The sequence below is a fragment of the Lithobates pipiens genome, unplaced genomic scaffold, assembly GCF_037356315.1.
Source record: "Lithobates pipiens isolate NorthernLeopardFrog02 unplaced genomic scaffold, aLitPip1_a1.2 Scaffold_19, whole genome shotgun sequence".
In the NCBI taxonomy this organism is placed as follows: Eukaryota; Metazoa; Chordata; class Amphibia; order Anura; family Ranidae; genus Lithobates; species Lithobates pipiens.
In genome coordinates, this window is record NW_027507764.1 from 198,269,805 (window position 1) to 198,292,919 (window position 23,115).

Consider the following 23,115-nt stretch of genomic DNA (forward strand, 5'->3'; position numbering starts at 1 on the left):
AGACTAAAGCTATTGGCTACTAGCCTGAACATAGTCCCGTCATAACGAAATAACGTCACCACGTTATGTACAATCGGATTTTCTGACAACTTTGTCCGACCGTGTGTATGCAACAGTTTTGGAACAAAATCCGTCAGACAAAATCCAACAGATTTGGTTGTCAGAATGTCCGACCGTGTGTACAAGGGCTAAGACTGCAAATGTCAACATGACAATGATGTGCATAGTAAAAGTACATACCATAGGTATTTTTTTAGAATGTTAAATGTTTTCTTTCATTCTAGTGGCAGATATTCTTTGGGCATAGTGAATCAAGATTCAATAAAGTCTCTGGGATTGCGGTCTCTCAAGGAAATAAGCGATGGTGATGTGATAATTAGAAAAAATAAAAATCTCTGCTATGCTAATTCAGTCAATTGGACGTCTATCTTTAAAACAAACCAGAACACAAGAATTGATGAAAACAGTCCTGAAGAAGAATGTAGTAAGTTTACCACCATAAGAGATGTAACAATACGAAGTTCTTCTTTTTTTGTGAATAAACAATAGTAAAAGTACAGTGTGTAGGGAAACGTTGCCTTATTACAAGGCATAGGATTCTTCCCTTGCCACTTGCTGGGTTTCTGTAAACATAAGTGCCCAGAATACCAACAGCAAAGGATCTTAACCTAAAAGGGCACTAGATAATGAGTGCTTCTCTATCCAGGCCATGAGAATACTAATGTCAAAAAGAAATACAAGCAGATGTCTATAAAAAATCTCAATTTCTAATGTAAAAGCCTAATGCCAATCCCCTGCTATAGAAGAGATGTCATAACTCCCTCCCCAGCAGCCTGTGTCTCTTACCTCGCCTCTGAATAAATTAATGAATGATTTGTATAGCAATGCAATGCAAACTGAATCGCCTCAAGGCACTGGATTCTTTCTGTGTTGTCCAGCTTCTTAGAAGAGGTAGGTCTTGAGTTTTTTCCTGAAAGCCTGATGGTTTTCTTCTATGCGGATGTAAGTCAGTAGAGAATTCCATAGCCATGGTCCTTGGACTGCGAATCTTCGTTCTCCTTTTGATTTGTAGCGGGATTTGGGAATGAGGAGAAGGTTTTAGTTAGATGATCGAAGACTGTGATTGGGTGTGTAGTGTTTTATTTTCTCACGTAGGTATTGAGGAGCTTTTCCTTGTAAGCATTTGTGGGTGAGGCAGAGGGTCTTGAATATGATCCAATACTTTATGGTTAGCCAATGTAGGCTCCTCAGGGAAGGGGAGATGGATTCCCAGTTTTTTTTTTCCTGTTATCAGTCTTGTCGCCGTGTTTTGGATGAGTTGTAAGCGCTCAAGTTGATATTGGGGTAGTCCTATGTAGAGGGAGCTTGCATAGTTGAGTTGGGAATTAATGATTGTTCCAACTAACACTGCTTTGTCCTCTTTTGGAATGAAGGGGATGCGTCTACGTAGCAGGCGAAGGAGATGGCGAGATCCACTGACTACTGATCCTATTTGTGCATCCATTGACATTTCTGAGTCAAAGATGACTCCGAGACTCTTGGTTTTGGTGCTTGGAGAGATGGTCTGTCCAAAGATGGTGGGAGGTGTCCACCGGGTCTTAGTTTTGGAATTTTGATTTGCGTGTAGGAGAAGAAGCTCTGTTTTTGATTTGTTGAGTTTGAGGGAGCTAGTGGTCAGAACTGCAGCCTCTTTAAGATTCTTCAACATTTGTCACTTCTGGGATTATTGGTGGTCTGTTTTCCCTTCCACGTGCTGCTGAGTCTTGGAGGTTGGAGAAAGAACCCACAGAGCATGGCAGGGGGACTCAGGCTTTCAACACTTCCAGACATGGCCATGACTTCACATCAGCCATGACTACAAGCATGTTTACACACTGCACAGAAAAAGACAGAGGTCAGAATGTGCTTGTATCTATCCATAGTTGGTATTAATTTTTTGTAATTATTATGTTTAGGTCAGAGTACGCAATGTGTTATTGGATTTGATTTGTTTATTTCTTTTTTGCAGCTCGCGTTGCACATGTTTGCCATCCTTTATGCTCTGACCAGGGCTGTTGGGGACCTGGACCTGCACAGTGTTTGTCCTGTCAAACATACAAACGTGGAAAAGAATGTGTGCCATCCTGCAACATCAATACAGGGTAATTTCACCCTAACTAAGCATGAACTTAAACCCAATCACTAAAATCTCATATAAGCTTTAACAGGTTAAATTCATCTTAAAATTAGTTTCTTAGTCTTTTTAAATATGCAGCTGTTGTTACAATAATATCTGGGGATTTTGCCATGCATATCCTTGTTCAGACACCTACTGCTATGAGGCGACGAAGGTCTCCCAGCATTGTCACCCTGTCAGTTACTTCTGATTGAGAATACATACCTATTGTGCAGGCATGGTCCACAGTTGTCACTATCGGAAAGTCAAGCCAGAGTTGTAGAAAGTGCATGTAGACAGAAGGTGGATGAAAATGACCACTGGAGATCAGTAGTGCGATGAAAGGGGCTTAAAAGGACAAGTTGACTAATTAGAGAGGCACATGTGAAACCACTGGACCAGAAAGACAATGGCTCTTTCTTCACCATTGACCATTGTTCCCCATAAAGATGCTTAAATGTTTAAAGGTTGTGGCAGATTATTTGTTCCATTGGTAATATCACAGAAAATTATGCATGTGTTGCTAGGAAAGCAAAGAAGGGTACAGTTGGAGAGAATACGGTATTGATTAGTGAGATGTGACAGGGAGCATAATGAGCTTCGGAAGGGGTCCAAACTGGTGATCTAAACAGGAGCACTCTACAATCTATATCCTTCAGTGGTTAGAGTCCAGTGTCATGTTGTTCTACGGAAATTACAAGGAGACATATTTTTTAATAGGAAAGGATAAAAAAAACATTTTATATATGTTTGTATAGTGTTCTATAAATAATAGAAATCTACTTTAAATGTCCCGCCCAGTATATAAAAACATTTGAATAATTGTAATTGTATAAATTTAGAAGATAAAAAGAATGCAATTCCCTTTTTTATATTCATATGTAACATAAGGGGTGCCACGAATATGATTTAAAATACATGTCTACATACCTTGAAAACGTATTTTTCTTCCATTTTGTTTAAGATTACTAATTACTGAGTTAAATAAGTATGTTCACACTGTTAAGTCGTGTTTAGCTTCTTAAAGCCCAACTCCAGGCAAAAAAAAAAAAAACAGTTTCCCAATAAGGGTTTAAAACAAAAAGATTAGCACTGGAAATATTCTCTTCCTCCCTTCTGACTCTTTCCCCCCGCAGTAATTCATTTGCACCACTAGATGTCCTAAGTATTTTGCACTAAATGATCCCCATCATCATATAACCCATGAAATGCGTGCACGGGGTCATAGGCTACCATGTGAACTGCACTCACAGTGTAATGATGCAAGGAGTGGTGCTTAAGTCATAAATCATAAAGTCTGAAATATAGCAGAGGAGGGGGAGTATTGGTGGAGGAAGGGTGAGCCCAGAGTTTTACTATCAAATTGACATGGATTTATTTCATACAGGAGTTTCAAAACAAGAAAGGTGGACACAGGAACTTTAGGCCATAATAAACTGTACGTTTTCATCAGGGATATGTAGTTGATCCTCAGGGCATATAGGATTAGACACTGAAATACACTGTAGGAACATGTTATTTTATCTTAATAGTGAACTATCTAGTCTAGTGCAGGCACATAATTCTGTAGAGATGTACGTAAGTCAATCCAAAGGACCAACAGCTGCAAACCAAGATTCAAACTTCAATAAAGTTTATTGTTCCCTAAACTAACAATGGGTAATTTTGGAAGCAGTGATATGAAGTGACACACGACCGGACTTTTCGAGGGACTAGGTCCGTCGGTCTTTCCGACGGACTTTCGGCGGAGTTCCGACGGACTTTCCGAATGAACGGACTTCGCCACACACAAGTACACCAAAGTCCGACGGATTCGAACGTGATGATGTACAACTGGACTAGAATAAAGGAAGTTCATAGCCAGTATCCAATAGCTGCCCTAGCGTCTATTTTTGTCCGTCGGACTAGCATACACACAAACGGATTTCTTGGTCCGGCGGAGTTCCGGTGGAAAAATGTAAAACATGTTCTATTTCTAAAGTCCGTCGGCTTTTTGGCAAGCAAAGGTCCGATGGAGCCCACACACGATCGAATTGTCCGACGGACTCGTTCCGTCGGACCTTTGCTGTCAAAAAATCTGGTCGTGTATACGCGGCATAAACAATAACCTTATATCTCCAAAATAGTTCAACGTCTGGGAAGCTTTCATTTAAACCTAGCCTACTGATTCCCAACAATCCATAGTCTAATGTTTCCAATACACTCAATGGTATCAAACCAGACTATTAACTGCTTAAGAACCACCTTCTGCACATATACGTCGGCAGAATGGCATGGCTGGGCACAATCACGTACCTGTACGTGGCTCTTTAAGTGCCATGGGTCGCGAGCTGGCGGCCGCGCTCGCGACCCGGTCCTGAGCTCCGTGACGTGGGTCCCGCGGACCCGATCGCCGCTGGTGTCCCGCGATCGGAAGAACGAGGAGAGATCTGTGTAAACAAACCTCTCCCCTTGCTTCCTACTGTGGCTGTCACCGATCGTCTGTTCCCTGTTATAGGGAAAAACGATCAATGACGTCACATGCCAGGCCACGCCTGCTACAATAAAAAAAAAAAACACATAACGTCACACATAACCCCTTCTCGCCCCCTAGTGGTTAACTCCTTCACTGCCAGTGTCATTTACACAGGAATCAGTGCATTTAAATAGCACTGATTGCTGTATAAATGACAATGGTCCCAAAAATGTGTCAAAAATGTCCGATGTGTCCGCCATAATGTCGCAGTCACAATAAAAATTGCTGATCGCTGCCATTACTAGTAAACAAAAAAAATATTAATAAAAATACTATAAAACTATCCCCTATTTTGTAAACACTATAACTTTTGCACAAACCAATCAATAATCGCTAAATGCGATTTTTTTTTTTACCAAAAATATGTAGAAGAATACGTATCGGCCTAACCTGAGGAAAAAATATGTTTTTTTATATATTTTTTGGTGATATTTATTATAGCAAAAAGTAAAAAATATTGAATTTTTTTCAAAATTGTCACTCTATTTTTGTTTATAGCGCAAAAAATAAAAACTGCAGAAGTGATCAAATACCACTAAAAGAAAGCTCTATTTGTGGGAAAAAAAGGACGTCAATTTTGTTTGGGAGCCACATCGCACGACCGCGCAATTGTCAGTTAAAGTGACGCAGTGTCGAATCACAAAAAGGGGCTTGGTCCTTTGGCTGCAAATTAGTCCGGGGCTTAAGTGGTTAATAGACTTAATATCCTACAGGCCAGAGCTGTTCACCTTCCTCCAATTGCAAGTTAATAGACTGACCACCCTGCACATCCAAATACTGATCAATGCTCACCCTTAGAACCATTTCTAACCTTAAACTATACTATAAAGGAACCCAGTGTAAGATTTACTAAAGCTGGAGCACTCAGAATCTGGTGCAGCTTTACATGGTAGCCAATCATCTTCTAACTTCAGCTTGTTCAAATAAGCTTTGACAATAAAACCTGGAAACGGATTGGTTTCTATGCAAAGCTGCACTCTCCAGTTTTAGTAAATAACCCCCACTGTTATTTTTGTATTGCTCCGTTGGCGGAATGTTGCGGCCGCCCTCATTGTCAACTGCATAGGTTGAAAAACAAAAATGGCAGTGATTGATTCACCCACAGGGAATGTTTGGTGAAAATCCCACTCCCTTTGCTTTATAAATATGTCCCTTTGTCATATCAATGGAATATAACAAACAATAAACCAGCCACCATCACCTAGCATGATGTTTTTTTGCAAGTGCTTGGTTAGTAACAAACAAATGGAAGATCTTTTTTTCCGCCCAGGATTTTGTTTTGCCTTTTCAGTGCTGTGCCTCAAAGACCACCTAAAGCCCTGTGTGCAGACTTTGTAATTAGAACACTAATTTTAGCTTACAGTGTCATGGTGATTTGCGTAATACCTGGCTGATGTTTCAGCAGAAGTGCTTTGTGTTTAGCTCTAAAATACGCAGAATGCCCTAAATGAACTGAACACATAACTCCCGATTGCCTTAACACTGCCTTTAATCTTAGTCTTATCCAGACCTTTAACTTTCCTGGAAATCTAGCTTTCTGTGTCATCAGCGAGATTTAGTAAATGCATAGAAGTATAATTAGAGAACAGCTTTTCTATTTTATATGGGCTTACATTTCTTAGTCTGGGGGGGGGTTTGGCTGCTTTCATTCCTGTAACAGGAATATATCCTATGATTACTTTACCAGCTTTGCAAAGCTGTATGTTAATTAACAAAAGGTTTAGGACAGAATAAACATGGCAATAATAAAACAATTTTAAAGAGACCCTGTCACTGATTTTAAAAAGTGCAGGTAAAAGCACAGAAAAATCAAGTATTATAAATGCTTGCTTGCAGTGTTTTAACTTTCATAAATTATTTTTATTTACTTGCAATTTGCCTCTAAACTTGCTAGAAAATTACCAAGGCAACATTTCCATGGTGTCAGAAGCCTGACCGTCCAGCAACTCCCATTGCTACAGCACAGCCAGCTGAGGTATGCAGGTGCTTCCGGTGCAGTGCAAAGGGATTGGTGAACAGTTTGGTCGCCTGGCAATGGTGACGCTGGACCCTGATGGTCATACTCCTTGATCGGACAAATCTGAAAATTTGTTATGACCGGGTGATGAGCTCCATTACACAAATTTGAGGTATGGGGCTGGGACCCTGCAGCAAGGACTAACCCCCCTCAATATTGATTAAGCCTTTCTACTGAGGAGGTGACTCCTTACATCTTGTTTCTGATTGGTGAATGATAATTTAAATATCTTTGCACAATTGTGTGTACTTATGATATGCTTCATGAAGGGGTCCTGTGTGGCCCCAAAATGTTGTACACTTCTGCTGTGAGATGATCACATTTGGACAATATTTGAAGGGTTTTTCAGGTTTGACAAAGGGGTCTCTGAAATACATAACCACGTGACATCATCAGGGCCATCTTGTGGGCCTACAACATTTTCTTTCTGTCCACAGTGGTTCTCATCCATGTGATATACACAGACAGTCTGTTGCTACTGTTGGCTCTTCCTGGAGTCGCCCTGGCTAACTTTCTGGTTCCAAGCATATTAAATCACATCCACCCAGAGGGGTTTGCTCTCCACCTGCTGGAGACTTATTGATATGCTCATTTCATAAATATGTTTTAATAAATGCTACACTTTGGTAGTGGCGCTTTTCTCTCCTTTTTGTTTTTACAGCTTTTCCTTTGCCTATTCCAGCAACGTGTGCAATGGGAAAATTGATAGTTGTTAAATAATTAGGGTACTCCAGGAAGAGTTAGATCTCTAGCACAACCCCTTCCTTTTACCGGGCATTGTCCTCTTATTTTCAGGGAGTGCTTAATTCATGTCTGTGCTGTCCCTGCTACTCTGCCTTCACCTCTCTACAGAAACTTTTATGGGACTGCCGGAGGAAAATGTGAGATACTATAGGGTGTTATTTGAGTGACAGTCCTGAGCCTGTTAGGGCTGCTGACATCACAACCAAAATGGCGGCACCTAATGGTAGTCTTAAGGCTTTTGGATGTCTTTACAATGGAGGCTTTTACAGATAAATAACAAGCCTATCTGTTAAATGCAGATATGACCTCATAGGAAGATTGCTGTTGAAATGAATAGCAATAGGGTCTTGTCAAGGTAAATAAAAGGTGATGTAAGCTTTCATTATATTTTTCTGAGATTGAAAAAAGAGGCATAAAAATGCAGCAAGATCCAGTGGCAGTCCGTCCATTAAGGTTGCATGGTCACCTCTCCCCCATCCATGCATCCGGTCCCCTGATCTACATACAGGGCACTGGACGCATGGATTCCAATCAGGGTTTTTCAAAACAGGGTGGGCTTGGGGCGCATACCCGAAGGAGTAGTTTTGGCAACACTAGACTTGCCTGGCAAAACCCAATTTCAAAAATGTCCAAGTCTTATTCTAGATGAATTCCTGCATTTTAAATAACTTGTCAAAGTTATACTGACTGTATTGCAAATGCATATAAAACCTATTTGTCTTATGACACTTTTGAAATATCAGGTATCATGTCTAACTTGTATATCCTAAGGAGTTTTCAATAATCATCAATATTAGAAAGTCATAGTACAGAAATACCACCTTCCATTTTTTCCTTTTGTTTCTTTCAGTCCAGTGCAGGTGATCATAACCTACTTCTTTTTTAGTAACATCTCCACTTTTATCCTCTGGGATTCTATTACTAATTAAAAGAAATGGAACAGCTGTGTTGCCTTTCAGCATAAGTAACATGAGAAGAAACAAACATCTCCAAATAATTCACAATATTTCCAGTGACGTTGTCTTCCAAGCTGCTTAATTTTGCCCTGAAATTGTAGGTTGCAGACCTGACACCCGCCTGTGTTAAGGTGCATAAAGAAGTCTTGTATGGTGCCACTAAGCTACAATATATAGGAAGCCAAGAACGGTGGCATAGGGGGGTTCAAACTGGTCATGAACAGTCAGCTCTTATGGTGAATTTATAGGGCTATCGTGGATAACATTTGATTTTATTTTAAAATCTGGCGCTGATATTATACATGTATAAAATAACTTCTGGGCTAGCAACTACACGGATGGTTAACCTGTTGTCCTCCCTGCATAACACAGAATGCCCACACACTGCATGTATTTGTCGCTGCCCTGCCAATGTTTCTGTGCTGGTAGCACGCTCACTGCTCGCTTGACTAACTATTGGTAACCTGGCGGGACCAACTCCCAATCATGTGACCACTGTGACAACCTATCACGGTGGTACATGGTCACTGATCATGATCAGTTTTGCCAATCTTCTGCAGCATTTTTTACTGACAAAACATGGAAAATTTACTGAGCACATTTTTTAATGACAAAATACAATCGATATTTACACAGTATAAACTGCCAGACTGTTTCGAAATGGGAGCAACTAAATTTTTATAAGCAGCTGATGCACTTTCTGGTGATAAAAGTTGCAGTGTCTGCAACCCTATTAGAATTGATTAATTCTTAGGGAGTATCTCACCAAAAATTACCTTTTTTGTTGCAGTAGAAGCCTAAATGTATTGTATCTTACCCTTGGTTCACATCGATGTGTTTTTAGTGCGTTTTGCGGAAAGCGCACTACAGTCCATTTAACATGGTTTCCCATGGATCTAGTTCACATCTGTGCGCTTTGAGCCAGTTCATTTTTTTAAAAGGGTCAGGCGGGATTTTTCTTTTTCCATAGAAGATTGCACTTTATGTGTAATAGACTCCAATGGGCCAGCACCAATAATAAGTGTTGCATTTTTGATAAATTTTGCACTTTTTTTGGGAAGGGAGGGCTAATAGGAAAGTATGAGAGTTCTGTTCATGGAGTGTGTCTTTGATGTGACTTTGATGCGACTTTATACTCTCTGGCACTCAAGTTATATCAAAGTCGCAACAAAGTAGTGCAGGAACCTTTATGTGTCCAAAGTTGCATGTTAGGATTTTGGGCTAGGGTTAAGGTCTAGGGTTAATTAGTAATTGTTAAGGTTAGCAGTAATTGTTAGGGTTAGCGTTAATTGTTACTCTAATGATTGCCCCTAACCCTAACGAATACCGCTAATCCTAACCCTAATGATTACTGCTAATCCTAACTCTAATGATTACAGCTAACCCTAACCCTAATGACTACTGTTAACCCTAACACTAATGATTACCTCTAATCCTAACATTTAACCCTAACCTTAACCCTAACTCTAGACCAGGGGTAGGGAACCTCGGCTCTCCAGCTGTTTTGAAACTATAATTCCCATGAGACATTACAAGACCCTAACAATCACAGGCATGACTCCTAGATTTGGAGGTATGATGGGATTTGTAGTTTCAAAACAGCTGGAGAGCCGAGGTTCCCTAGCCCTGCTCTAGACCCTAACCCTAGCCCTTTATCCTAACATCTAACTTTGGACAGATAAAGGTTCCTGCACTACTTTGATGCGACCTGAGTGCCAGAGAGTGTAAAGTCACATCAAAGTCACACTCAGTGAACAGAACTGTCATACTTTCCTATTAGCATCAAAAAAGCGAATTCAAAAACGCACCGCAAGATGCGCCAGAAAAAACGATGAACTGTCACCTGCATAGATGTGAACCTAGGCTCAGTGCCATGTTCTTCACCCAAATAGGAAATTGCATTTTGGGAGGCAGTTTGTAAAACCAACAGTGTACAGAATGCCTCCAGGTAGCCATATTGCATTGATTTTTACTTAAAGTTACAGTTCTATAGTTTGAAAAGGTAGGTAATGTTTAGTAACATTAAAAATACAATATGGCTTGTATAGCAATTGTTTCTGTCATATTAATAATTCGTCTTTGTTTTTTTTTTGCTTTATTTTATTTTTTTCCCATATGAGTTACCCCTTAAATATGAGTTTAAACAGAAAGCTAAACTACATTTAATCTAAAAAAAAAATGTATTTTATTTTTTATTATTTTTATTGTTGTTTCAGAGATCCCAGAGAGTATATTGAAAATGACAATTGTTTTTCATGCCACTCTGAATGCCTACCACAGAACAATACACTTACCTGCATTGGACCGGTAAGTATGATGAATGTGTCACAATAATATGTTATAATCCAAGTCAAATAGAAAGTGATTCACAATATTTTGACATTGTACGTTTACTCCTGGGCTTCCTTATTACTAAACTGACTGTTTCTTTGGAAAGATGAAGAGGGGGAAAAAAAGAAAAGCCTGACTTCTCAGGAACTAAACTTCCTGTCTTGTGGGGTGGGATAGACAGAGACGAAAGAGTAACAGGATGGATAACTGTTTTTCATTACTTTTTTTTTATTATTATTTTATTTTCTTTGCAAATATTGTTCCACATCTGGGATCAATAGGCCCGAGCAAAGGGAACAAGAGCTTGTGGTAGGTTCAGTCCTTAATTCAGCTGTTTATTTATAATGACACTATAGCTCTTTCCAAATACATATCACATATTTAGGCTTTAGGGCTTTCAGATCAGGATATCCAAGGTTTTAATTTGATTCCTTTTTGCTGTATGTTGATGAGAAAATAAAAACTGTTTGACTAAATGCGTTTTATATGTGCGAAAGATCTGTTTCTCATAAAGACTGTGGGAAAGTAGATGAAGTGAACTGTATTTGGATTGAACGAGAACAATTTGCCTTTCTTTTAGTTATCACTAAATAATGGAGAGATGAAAGCAGTAACATTAGATATGGATTACTCTAACTCAAACCATATTAGTATTAATTTCACAGAATATATACCACCACTTGCCTAGATCAAATGAGTTCAAGTGAAAAATGGAAATACAACGGGGAATATGGGTGTGGCCATACTTGCACAGGTCTCTCACAGTAAGCAATGGACCGTGGGAAATTTGCTTCTCTTAAACCACCAGTGGAGCCAACCACAATCTTCTCTCCAACTCTGCTGACCGACATATGTAGCACATACTGTACATGATGAAAGGGTTTCTATGGAGAGAAGATAATAATTGGTAGACTTGCAAAGAATATCCAACATCAGAACATGTGAATCAGAACACACCTGTATACACTATACCTATAGGAATTGCTTATGAATGTGTTTTTATTGTGGACTTCCAGGAAAACTAAAAGATCCTGTCTTTTTGGAACTCTTTCTGTAGTAACACGAAAGGGTATAGGTCCTTTTTAGATCTTGGCGGTGTTTTCTGTATAGATTGTTTTTATTTCAGATGTTACCTGCTGTACCACCTACTGAAGAAATCTGGTAGTGCAGTGTGACCTGAAAATATGATTATCAGAAATGACCTAGCTTTCAGTTCAGCTGTGGGAACACTGCACTCAGAGATCGGGCTGCACCCTGCAGCCCTATTGTAGAGAAGTTTAGTAACCGGTCTCTTTGCTTCCTAATCATATGATCACTGTGATTTTCCAAAATGACTTTTCTTCTGCCAGCAGTGCTGTGTCTCCTTCTATATGGTTCCTTTCTTATGAACGTTTGTTCTGAAGGATTTTTCCATGTTACTTCATGGGTGGGTTCTTGAAAATCCCACCTAATACCTGAGTATATCTAAAATCAAAAACAGAAAAATCAGCTCAAGGGACATAACTTACAGTCAGTAGGATGTGTCCCTTGTACTATTTCCTCTTCTTTCAATTGAAATCCTCCTCTGTCCCTGCACCCCTTACCCACTGTAATCTTCTGGTGCGGTGGAGGTTACAACAACTAAGGGGCTGTCACAGGCTCTCATCGAGAGAGCCCAACTATGTTGCCCTCTTTTCACCCATCTGCTCTATTCATAGAAGCTGTACTACAGCTTCCATGAATGGAGCACATAGGTGGAAAAAGGGAGCATAGTCAGACTCTCTTGATGAGTGCCCGTAGTATTGTATAAACCCCCACCGCACTGTAAGATTACAGTGGTGGAGGGAGGCACTGACGGAGAAGGATTTCTACTAACAGAAGAGGAATCAGCGCAAGTAACACATTCTACTGACTGTAAATGATGTCCTTTGTGCTGATTGTTCTGCTTTAAGTTTTATCTACAGTTAAGCAGCCCATAGAGGATTCATTTTTGTTCCTTCAAACAGCAGGTTGAACGAAAAAAAATAAATGACCAGATTCCTCCCTCCACACATGTGGATGGAGAAATCACTACCACTGAGACTTCCCAGCCATCAGAACACACTGATCAGTGCTGCTGTCTGTAGCCAGCGGCACTGATTGAGTGGCATTTATTCAACAGGTTGGTCGTACAGATATCAATCAGTAGATCAGACATCAACTTCTATACAACCAGGATGAAATTTTGATCCATATATGGTCAGCTTTAGGCTTTAACATTTAAAGTGGAATTTCAGTCACAACCTAACTCTAAACCTACTCTCTGCCACATTCTAAGCCTAATCTATCTAGCCCTGTAAAGCAAAAATCACTGTACTTACCATTTCTGTAGCCGCTCTGGTCCAGACCCACGCTGAGCTGTCAGCGGAGGCTTCTCTCTGTAGGATTGTGCAGGTGTCAACAGAAGTCCATTAGTAACTCTATGGATGATGTCACTTCCCAGGCATTTCACAGCCATTGTCGGTTCTCTCCTGCACTCAGCATCTGTTGCTGGAGACTGGACCGGAATGGCTGCAGAACAGGTAATTATAGTGATTTTTGCCTTACAGGGTTAGATAGATTAGACTTAGAATGTGGCAGAGAGTAGGTTTAGCATTAGTTTTGACTGGAATTCCACTTTAAACAACCCAAATGATTCTCAGATCTTTTGAGTTGCTTGCATAGGGCAGGAAAGTGGTGTAGTGGTTAGCACTTTCACCTAGCAGTAAAAGGGTCGCTGGTTTAAATCCTAACTATGACACCATCTGCCTGGAGTTTTCATGTTCTCTCATTGTGTCTTTGTGGGTTTCCTCCCACACTCCGAAGACATGCTGGTAGATTAATTGGATCCTGTCTAAATTGGCCCTAGTATGTGTATGTCTGAATGTGAGTTAGGGACCTTAGAGTGTAAGCTCCTTGAGGGAAGGGATACAATGTATATGTAAAGCACTGAGTACATTGATGGTGCTATATACAGTAAACACCTGAAATAACTAAAAGTTGACTGGTCCATGTATTGCTATCATTAGACATACTTGGTTACATTGAAAAAAGACACATAGCCATTGCGTCTAACCATACAAAAAAAAAACATTTAAGCTCTAGCTAACCCATCAAAGGCAGAAGCATCCTTGTAAAGCTGGTCTCATTTGCTTTGACTGGCTTACTCATTTCAAAGTCAGTTTAATAATTCACTGCATTCACATCCTACCATGTATTTCTAGAAAAAAGTCGCTGTTTTGTGAAAAAAACATTTACATTGGGGGGTCAAGCCTTCATAATTGGCTGGACGGTAGGAGAAAATGTACAAATACTTACATATTCTTTACTCCTCCAACAGCCAGCGCTCTTCTCTGCTGTCTAACACTGCAGCGTGTGGGTGAGGTTTTGCTATCCTCCCGTACAATGCAGGAATGCTAGTTCTGCCAGTTGACTATTGACTATTTTGTTGATACCTAGGCTAATGAATTGAAGGATAGAGAAAAATGGACTTTAACGGCACGTATAAACTTATATAACAATTTTAATGGTTCACATACATTAACTACATATACAGTGCATATGTCCTCCATCTCATAATATCCTTTAATTCATTTTTAATAGGATGTGGCACTTGCTTACTCGGGGTGTTTGATTGCCACCCCAGGGCACATCAATCAATTTCTCTTGATACCTAGGCTAAAACATTTTTCGAGTGATCTGAAACGGGTATAAACTTCTAAAGTTCTGACTTTCCTCTGACTTCACTAGCTACATGCTTGCTCTTACACAGTGACAAGCATTTGCAGTAGAAGGGCAGCAATGGCGGCATACTGTAGTATTGTATAGCACTTTGCTAATGAAAACCGATCTACAAAGCTAAAGCGGTCTACTAAAAAATGGCTGGAAAGTGAGTTTTTTTTTTGTTTTTTAGTAACACAATTTAAAAAAAAAATTTTTATCACAAACTTTATATTGTCTGTCTGCTGGCTATGGTTTTCTATCTTCTTCCAGTTAAAATCCTTTTATCTTATCCTACAAACACAGTTCAAATTGCGTTTCATATTTTTTCTGGGAAGTTGATAAGACTGCACTGCTGATCAATGGGAAGTATTAAATCAGCCCAGGAAGTAGATAGTATTACGCATTGCTTTCTGTGGAGCACAGTACAGAGCTGTAATGCTGAAGACAAACATCTGGACAAATTTGGAACACCAGATGTCTAAAGCATTATCTGCATCACGCTGTGTCAGACCATGGTGAAAATAATTAACCAGTTCAGGGATTACTCACCATCCTTTTATGAAAGGTATTCATAATTCCCCATTTGTTATAAATATATATTAGTATGTGGTTATACTCAAATAGAAAAGTGATGACTGATTTTTATGTTAAAATAACATAACTGTATGCCCTACAAACTACAAAGGACATAATTATAGAGGTGGTATAGATTCCTTTTGGCCACAGACAAATAGAATAAACAATGGTCACATACGCACACACGAAGCAAACACAAAATGTACTTCTTTGTTCATATTTGCTCAAAGATGTCTGATTCACAGTTTATTTCAATGTATGGAAATAACTGTCTAGCCTTGAAGTTAAACCATACCCACTGCTTTTCTCCCAAGATCCCTGCTGGCTTTAGAGTCATGTAAATGAATGAAGCAAATCATGATATACAAATGCATGAACAAAAGATGTAGCACAACCTTTATTAAATAACACCACACCACATTAAATAACTTAAATGTCCCAACATGAAGTCCAAAGAAATGAAGAGAATTCAAATTAATTTTCAAATGTGTCCAATCAAAAGTCTTCATCTAATAAATCACCCATGATCTGCATGCAGGAACCACCCATACTCAATATATGCTTACCTCCAGATAAGACCCTAATTGTGAGTCAAGGGCCAAATGCACTTTTTCCACCTCACGGGCCACTGATCAGAGTGCTCCCCAAAAGCAGTCCTTATCTCCTCCACTTGCCTCTGATATAAATAATGTCAGGTCACCTGAGACCAGGTGACAGATGCACTCCGTAGGAGTCGGAAGTGCACCGCTACGGTAGTGGACCTTAGGACTGCCTGCGGCGGATTGTACTCAGGGATCACTAAAACAGATCCCAGTGGGAGCTAGATCATAGATTCCCCAGGGCACGGAGTCAAAGCCCTTGTATACATGGTCGGAGAATCCGTCGGAATGTGTCCTATCGGACCGTGTTGTCGGATAATCCGACTGTGTGTGGTATGCATTGGACTGTTTCCGTCAGAATATCCGTCGGACCAAATTTTCCAACATGTTGGAAATATTTTCCGACCAACTGGTCCGATAGGACATACTCCGATCATGTGTAGAGAATTTCGATCGGACAAAGTGCCACGCATGCTCAGATCAAATTCCTAAATCAAAGCTATTGGCTACTAGCCTGAACGTAGTCCCATCATAACGAAATTACGTCATCACGTTCTGAAAGATTGGATTTTTCGACAACTTTGTCCGACCATGTGTATGCAACAGTTTCGGACAAGATCCGACGGACAAAATCCGATGGATTTGGTTGTCGAAATGTCCGACCGTGTGTACAGGGGCTAAGAGCCAGCAGGTGTTCGCCAGAGCCTCTAGTGGTGACGATGGACTTTGCTGCAGTCTGGCTCCAGGTCGCGGCCCCTAGGGTCTCACAGCTCATGCTCACGGTAGACTACAGAAGAAGGAAACAGCAGGCTGGAACAACAAGGATAGTAAAGGGATAAGGCAGAGGTCAGGGCAACTAGCAGACAGGAACAACAGAGTACACGTCAAAGGTTCAGGGTCACAGACAGACAGGGATGGTCGGGGACACGCCAAAAGGTCAAGGTCACAAGCAGACAGGAATTGTCGAGAACACGCCAAGTTAATGTAGGGTTCCCTGATAGGACCTGGGGTGGAGCCATGCTTAGAGGAGAGGTTATAAAAACCACCAGGTGGAAGTGGCTGGCCTCTTAAGAAACAAATGGAGAAGGTAAGCTGACAGACACACATCACTGCATAACCATGACAAATAATCACTGATACAAAAGAATAAAGACTAATAGTGCTCTCTGTATATAAAAGGACAATTTATTTAAAATAAATATAAAACAGCCTGTAATCCATGCCGCCGCTCTGCTCGCTGGAAGCTCCCTGAAGACACTGGATTAGCAAAACATGTAGAGGCAGGTAACACGTGCTTCATATCCGGTCTATGTGGTGTCTACGTTTCCAGTAATTGGAAAAGCACGCCAGCTGCACTAAGCGGAGGGGTGGCATGGATTACAGGCTGTTTGTATTGGTGCCGAGAGATTGTGCGACCGCAAATGTGAGTGTTTCTACTTTGGGACTTGTGGATCTTTTCATTTCCAAATAAATACTACACTATGATATTATTTATGTCCTTTTGCTGTTTATGGCCATTCTTTGAGAGGAACTAGCAACCTTACTGGGGAAGAGGAGTCTATGAAGAAAGATTACCACCATCTTGCCCAAGCAGTTGGAATGTGTTTGTGAGCCCTGGGATCAAGTGCTTATGACATTTTGTCACAAGGGTTCATAAAGCTGTGGTAAATAAATTGGATTTTCTCTTGCGGTGGAGCAATGGTGGAATAGGAGTGGAGGGAGACTTATCCACTATAAAAATACCTTTTTTACACTGTAGAGTGGGACTTTCAAGTGTTTATATTTAAGCTGGAATTAATTTGTATATTAATTAATTGATGGGATTTGAACATGTTTGCATGAACACATTATTGGACCGCTGGATCTTATCTTGATTTTATGAATGTTTAAAGTGGTGATACACTTAAGGGGGAAGCTTTTATAATAAAGAATCACTATTAATTATATTTAAACATTCAAGAATTAGCAAAATTGTATTTAAAAAAAAGAGTAGACGTCCGCTACTGTTAATTCATACACTCAATTCTATATACATTGCATGGACAATAGGAAGCATTCCTCACCCAAGGCTCTGCCGACTTCAAGATGGCCACCACATCACTGATGTAGCTTCACTTCTATACAAGTTATGTCTGGTCAACAGATGCCTGTGGGCCAGGCATAATGCATCTGATCAGTGGCCCGTGAGGGGGCAAAAGTGCATTTGGCCCTTGACTAACAATCAGGGTCTTATCTGGAGGAGCATATATTGAGCACGAGTGGTGCCTGCATGCAGATCATGGGTGATTTATTAGTTGATGATTTTTGGAGCACTTGGACAGCACTAGTGGACAATGCTGTCTCTTCATTTCTTTGCACTTTTATGTTGGGATTTAAATGGGTTGTAAAGGTTCGTGTTTTAAAAAAAAACAAAAAACAAACACATCATACTTACCTCCTCAGTGCAGTTGGTTTCGCATAGAGTAACAGAGGATCCTCCTTTTCTAGGGTCTCTCAGTGGCGCTCCTGGCTCCTCCACTTCTCAAGTGCCCCATCGGAGAAGTGCTCTCCCTCGGGGACACCCATGCGGGCGTGCTCCTGTGTCCTGCTGCTGCATCTACTGACACAGACAGCAGAACTCGGCTGCGCTACTATCAATCTAGCCAATCAGGACACAAGATAACACTAGTTTTGATGACCTGGGAGTCCCCAAGGGATTCCCTTAATTTTCAGGATTTCCTCTCACTTCCTGTTTTGGTTATGGGATAGGACGTGAAGGTAAATCTCTCCAGTGAGGCACAGTTGGCAAAAATTGAACACACAGGGGTTATAACTTTCCCTAACTCTATCCAAAATGAAAAAACTATGTTTTGCTTATAGTTCTGTCTCATTACTACATGGTAAATGTCCCTCATTTGAAAGCAATGTTCCATTTTTGAGACCAAATCCCTCCATCCCTAGTGCAGCCTCAGTTGTCCCTCCTTTTTAGTCTGATGTGTATATCTCTATAAAAGATGTACTATTTTATTACAAAAAGTGGTATGCGGTATGCTATATTAATATATTCTTTTTTTGAAAAGCCAATATGAAGGAAAATATAGGTCAAAAGCACTCGTATAGTTTAGCCAAACATTTTCTGCATATTAGATCTTTGTGGTCCATGTAACTGGGACCTTGGCAGGGACAGGTCCTCTGCCTTCATACTGTGTTCTAATAACAGAAAGTTATGTATGTTTTAAGAAAAGAGCCTGCTAGTTTGGATCTTAGTGAAAAAAAATAAAAAAATAAAAAGGTTGTAGTAGAGTACAGGGTTCATGTGCCAGGTTGGGTACAGATGTTTAGAAACAGTTCTATGCAGATCTTTTGCTGGGTGTAGTTAAGAAAGCCAAAAAGTATGTATATATAATCCAGTCACTCCATTATTTTTCCTGGATCAACTTTACCTATAAATGTTAGTACCCAGTTATATTATGTACATTTAGGAATGAATCCAGGCCTTTCTTAAAACAATTTACTGAGCTGGCCAGACCCACCACTGGAGGGAGTCTATTCCACATTTTCACAGCCCTTGTGAAGAAACCTTTCCGTATTTGGAGAGGAAATTTCTTTGTGATGCGCCACATGATTTAGAGGGGCAGTAGATGCAGATGACAAGAAAAGTCTATTAAATGTAGAATTATACATAAACCAAATATATCTAACTTTGGACAACATATCTTGCTAAAACTCCTGAGCTCCTATGGAGTAGTAGATCCACTAGTGAATGCTCCAGAAACCTTCCTACCTTCTAATGGGTATTTATACAAAAGTTTGCATTGCTCTGAGCAGCACAATCGGACAGGAAATACTGTCTATGTTTGTGAATGCTGGTATTATTATCCCATCTTTAAGGTCATCTGGGTTTTAGGATTTCTGGTCCTGCAAATGTTTTCGCCTTGTTCCCTCTTTATTTTCTTTTTATCAGCACAGTTCATTGTCTACCACATGCATAATATATATCAACAGTTTTTTATGTAATTGTTTGTATGTGATAGTTCTACACTGAAGCATTTTTAAGAAGAACTATAGCCAGATATAAAAGACCAACACTTAATGGAGAAGTACAGCCAAAGCTCATTTGGCTGTACTTCTCCTATGGATCACAGGTGTGCAGTTCATTCTGCACTCCTTTGACCCGTTTTCAGCAGAGTGGGCTGAAGTCCGCTCTCTGCTGACATCACAGATTTGGTCCAGGCTCGGGAGTCATCACGACCATGCAGTCGAGATCCGCCCAGATCCCTGGACCAACACACACAGCTCAGCCTCTCAGCGTGCTGCTAAGAGCCTGAGCTGGCAGCTCCCGCCCCCTCCACAGCCCAGCGCTCTAGGAGCAGAGCAGAGAGCTGCTGACTGACAGCTTTGAGAACCGAGCGTTCAGCGGTGTTCGATCCCTCAGTTCTCAGTGTTATAGGCAGTGGGGGACAGATGCAGCATCGGACTGATGCAGCATCCATCTAGGTAAGTATGAATAAAAAAAAAAAACATACTTCTCTTTTAATAAAGTTAGCTAGATTTTGAAAAAAAAAATCTATACATGTATTTTACATAGCACCTTCTATTCAAATCCTCGAATCCCCTATGTGGCAAAGCTGGGGGCGAAAGAGAGAAACACTATAAGGGCAAATGCACATTTCAGTCAATTCTGAATTCTAATCTCAGAATAGTCTAAAATTGATGTCAAACTGATGTCATTGACACAAGCTCAAAGTCTATCGACAAAGGACCTAAGCCAGGTAGACTCTACTGCATTTTACAAGAACGTAGAAAGAAGAGCCAGAGGCTCGTTCTTCCAAATGATTTGCTTTATTGTAGCAGTAAGAGTGTACAAAATACAACAGCTTACGCATTTTGGCATGGCTGTAATTTAGGCTTATTGCTGAAATGTCTAAGCTGCTGTATTTTGTACACTCTGCCTGCTACAATAAAGCAAATCATTCAGAAGAACGCGCTGCTGACTCTCCATTCTGCTTTCTAATGCTATGTCTCGATGTTAAGAAGACACTATTAAAGAGAGCACCACTTTCATCTGGATGTTGTTTCCCTTTCCTCTACTACATTGTACGGTGTTCTCAATTAAACAAAGATAGCTTGCTGGCTTTAAGGGAATGACCTCATTAGTGCTCTGCTGCTCCTTTCTATCCAATTAAACTGAAGCAGGTCCTTGACCAAACTCTGTTGTATTAACTGTAGTGAAAAAACGGTGAGGTCAGGCACTTGACTATATAGTCCGACAAAATTGAACAAATGTAAGCAAAGTGGCTAAACAAAATTAAAAAATGATTGGTGAGTTAAACAGTTCCCATTTATGTACTGCAGCTGTATATTTGGCTACTTGTTTATAGAGGTACTTCATTGACACTAGCAGACAGACTATCATATGTTTTAATTTAAATGTCATAAAATTTTGGGGCTGATTTACTAAAACTGTACAGTGCAAAATCTGGATTAGCTCTGCATAGAAACCAATCAGCTTCCAGTTTTGTTTTTTGTCAAAATTTAATTATACAAGGTAAAGTTAGAAGCTGATTGGCTGCCATGCACAGTTTCACCAGATTTTGCACTCTTCAGTTTTAGTAAATCAACCACATTGTGTTCATATACATTTATTTTTATAAATCATTTATCTATTAAGCTATTTCATGTATAAACGAGCCATGTTTTTGTATGTGGTATGCATATTTTCACTTAAGGGAAAAAAATGAATGAAAGTTATTCAAACGTTATGTTACACTGAATCTTTTTCACTAACTTATTTTCAGGGTGCAGATCTGTGTATAAAATGTGCTCATTACATTGATGATGACACTTGCGTCAAAACCTGTCCTCCTGCTTTCTACGATGGGAATACTGCCATTTTCTCAAAATATCCTGATCAGAATGGATTATGTCAGCTCTGCAGCCCAGAATGCAAGTTGGGGTGAGTTCAAACTGTAGATTGTCATGAAAAATACAGCTCCCGGATCTCAAGAGAGTACCTCATTTGGTGGCATGTGATTTATGCATAAGGAACATATACTATCTCTAAGCTATACTGTACAAATAAGGTCATCAGATTATTTCTAGTTTTGATATTACTTAAATTTTAGTCCAAAAGATATAATATAAACTGTTTGACACTATCTATCCTCTAATTTATTTTTAATCTTGTCCCTAAGCGATAATACATACATGGTGGTCAGAAACCCACGTTTGTAAGTGTATTAAGAATTTTTTTTTTTTTTTATTGAGATATCAAAGTCAAAACCTTAACTCTTGGCAGCAATACATACATTTTGGTGTCCTGGACACTGCTGCCCTCTGCTGGCTGTTTTACAAAAAACTATTTAAGAATGTTCCGTTTCACACAAATGTACATTTTTGAATTAATTATTTTTTCACATGGATGATTATATAGAAATCTTTGTTTTCTGACCTTCAATATATATTGTGGCTTTAAATGAAAATCAGGTATTAAATGTATGTGAGCTTTGCAACATTTAATGCAAATTTGAATAAGAGACCCTATACTGGGCTATCATTTTGCGTGATGGGAGCCCATAGTAGAACCATTAGGAGAACCCTTATTCTCTAATCTCCTTCTCAAAGGAAATTTCCCTAGTGACATGGAATAATATTTATACTTTTAAAGCAATGTGTAAAGAAGTTCCAAAATTATATACATTTTTTAATGCAAATGTATTCCCCAAATGCTATTGCTACCTGTATAAATCATGGTGTCAGCTCTGGGCCCCCCTGTGCTTTTGGGGACCTTAGCAACTATTTTGTCTGCTATGGTTATAGTTACACACTTGGCCTTATGACATCTCTCCAATGGAAGCTCTTCTAAGCAGTTGAAATAACCTTTTCACGCTTTGCCCCCACTGGCCATCAGCAATTCATTATTTTCAGGAATTTTATTTCTCTGCTTTCTGTAATACTTTCATTAAAAAGAAAAATCAGCTGAAAAGATTTCAAAGAGCTGACAAATAGTAGCTTTCCACTTTGTAAAGGGTCACCATCAGACCATAAGCACAGGAGCGGTTGCCATCTCTGTTGGTTTGCCATTGCATTGAAATATTGTTGCAATAGTAATTATTAGGATATCCAAAGTAATTGTATTTTGTTTCAACAGGTGCACAGGCCCAGGTGTTGAAGGCTGTAAACCTCCTGGGTAAGACTCTCAAATTATTTGGTTAAATCCTTCAGTTCTGTAATCCTGTCCTTACAAGCATAGATGCTGTCAGTCATTTTTTTTGTAGATGTAATTGTCAAAAAAAAAAGCTTCAGTCACAGTGGTATGCAGGTGTGTGGTGTTAAAAAAAATAGGCATGAATAATAAGGGCTATTTCTCATGGGTGGCAAAATTAGGTGGTTGAGCCATGGTTATAGCGCCCCCTAACCACCCAGCTATATTTTACCACTGTTGAAACCTTTTGTACACTAGCCATGGCCGCCATTCTTTGACTTGCAATTTTACATTGGCTTGCAGAGTTTGACAGACAGCA

General features: G+C 39.8%; 1 protein-coding gene across 1 annotated transcript in view; it reads left to right on the plus strand.

Moving 5' to 3' along the window:
- Window positions 1–23,115, plus strand: part of LOC143996520 (epidermal growth factor receptor-like) — a 284,659-nt gene that overhangs the window by 226,908 nt on the left and 34,636 nt on the right. Inside the window, exons 12-16 of the mRNA XM_077491606.1 lie at window positions 285–484; window positions 2,009–2,141; window positions 10,604–10,694; window positions 21,391–21,548; window positions 22,743–22,781. Of these exons, the coding sequence (XP_077347732.1) occupies window positions 285–484; window positions 2,009–2,141; window positions 10,604–10,694; window positions 21,391–21,548; window positions 22,743–22,781 (621 nt within the window). The remainder of the gene's footprint in view (window positions 1–284; window positions 485–2,008; window positions 2,142–10,603; window positions 10,695–21,390; window positions 21,549–22,742; window positions 22,782–23,115) is intronic.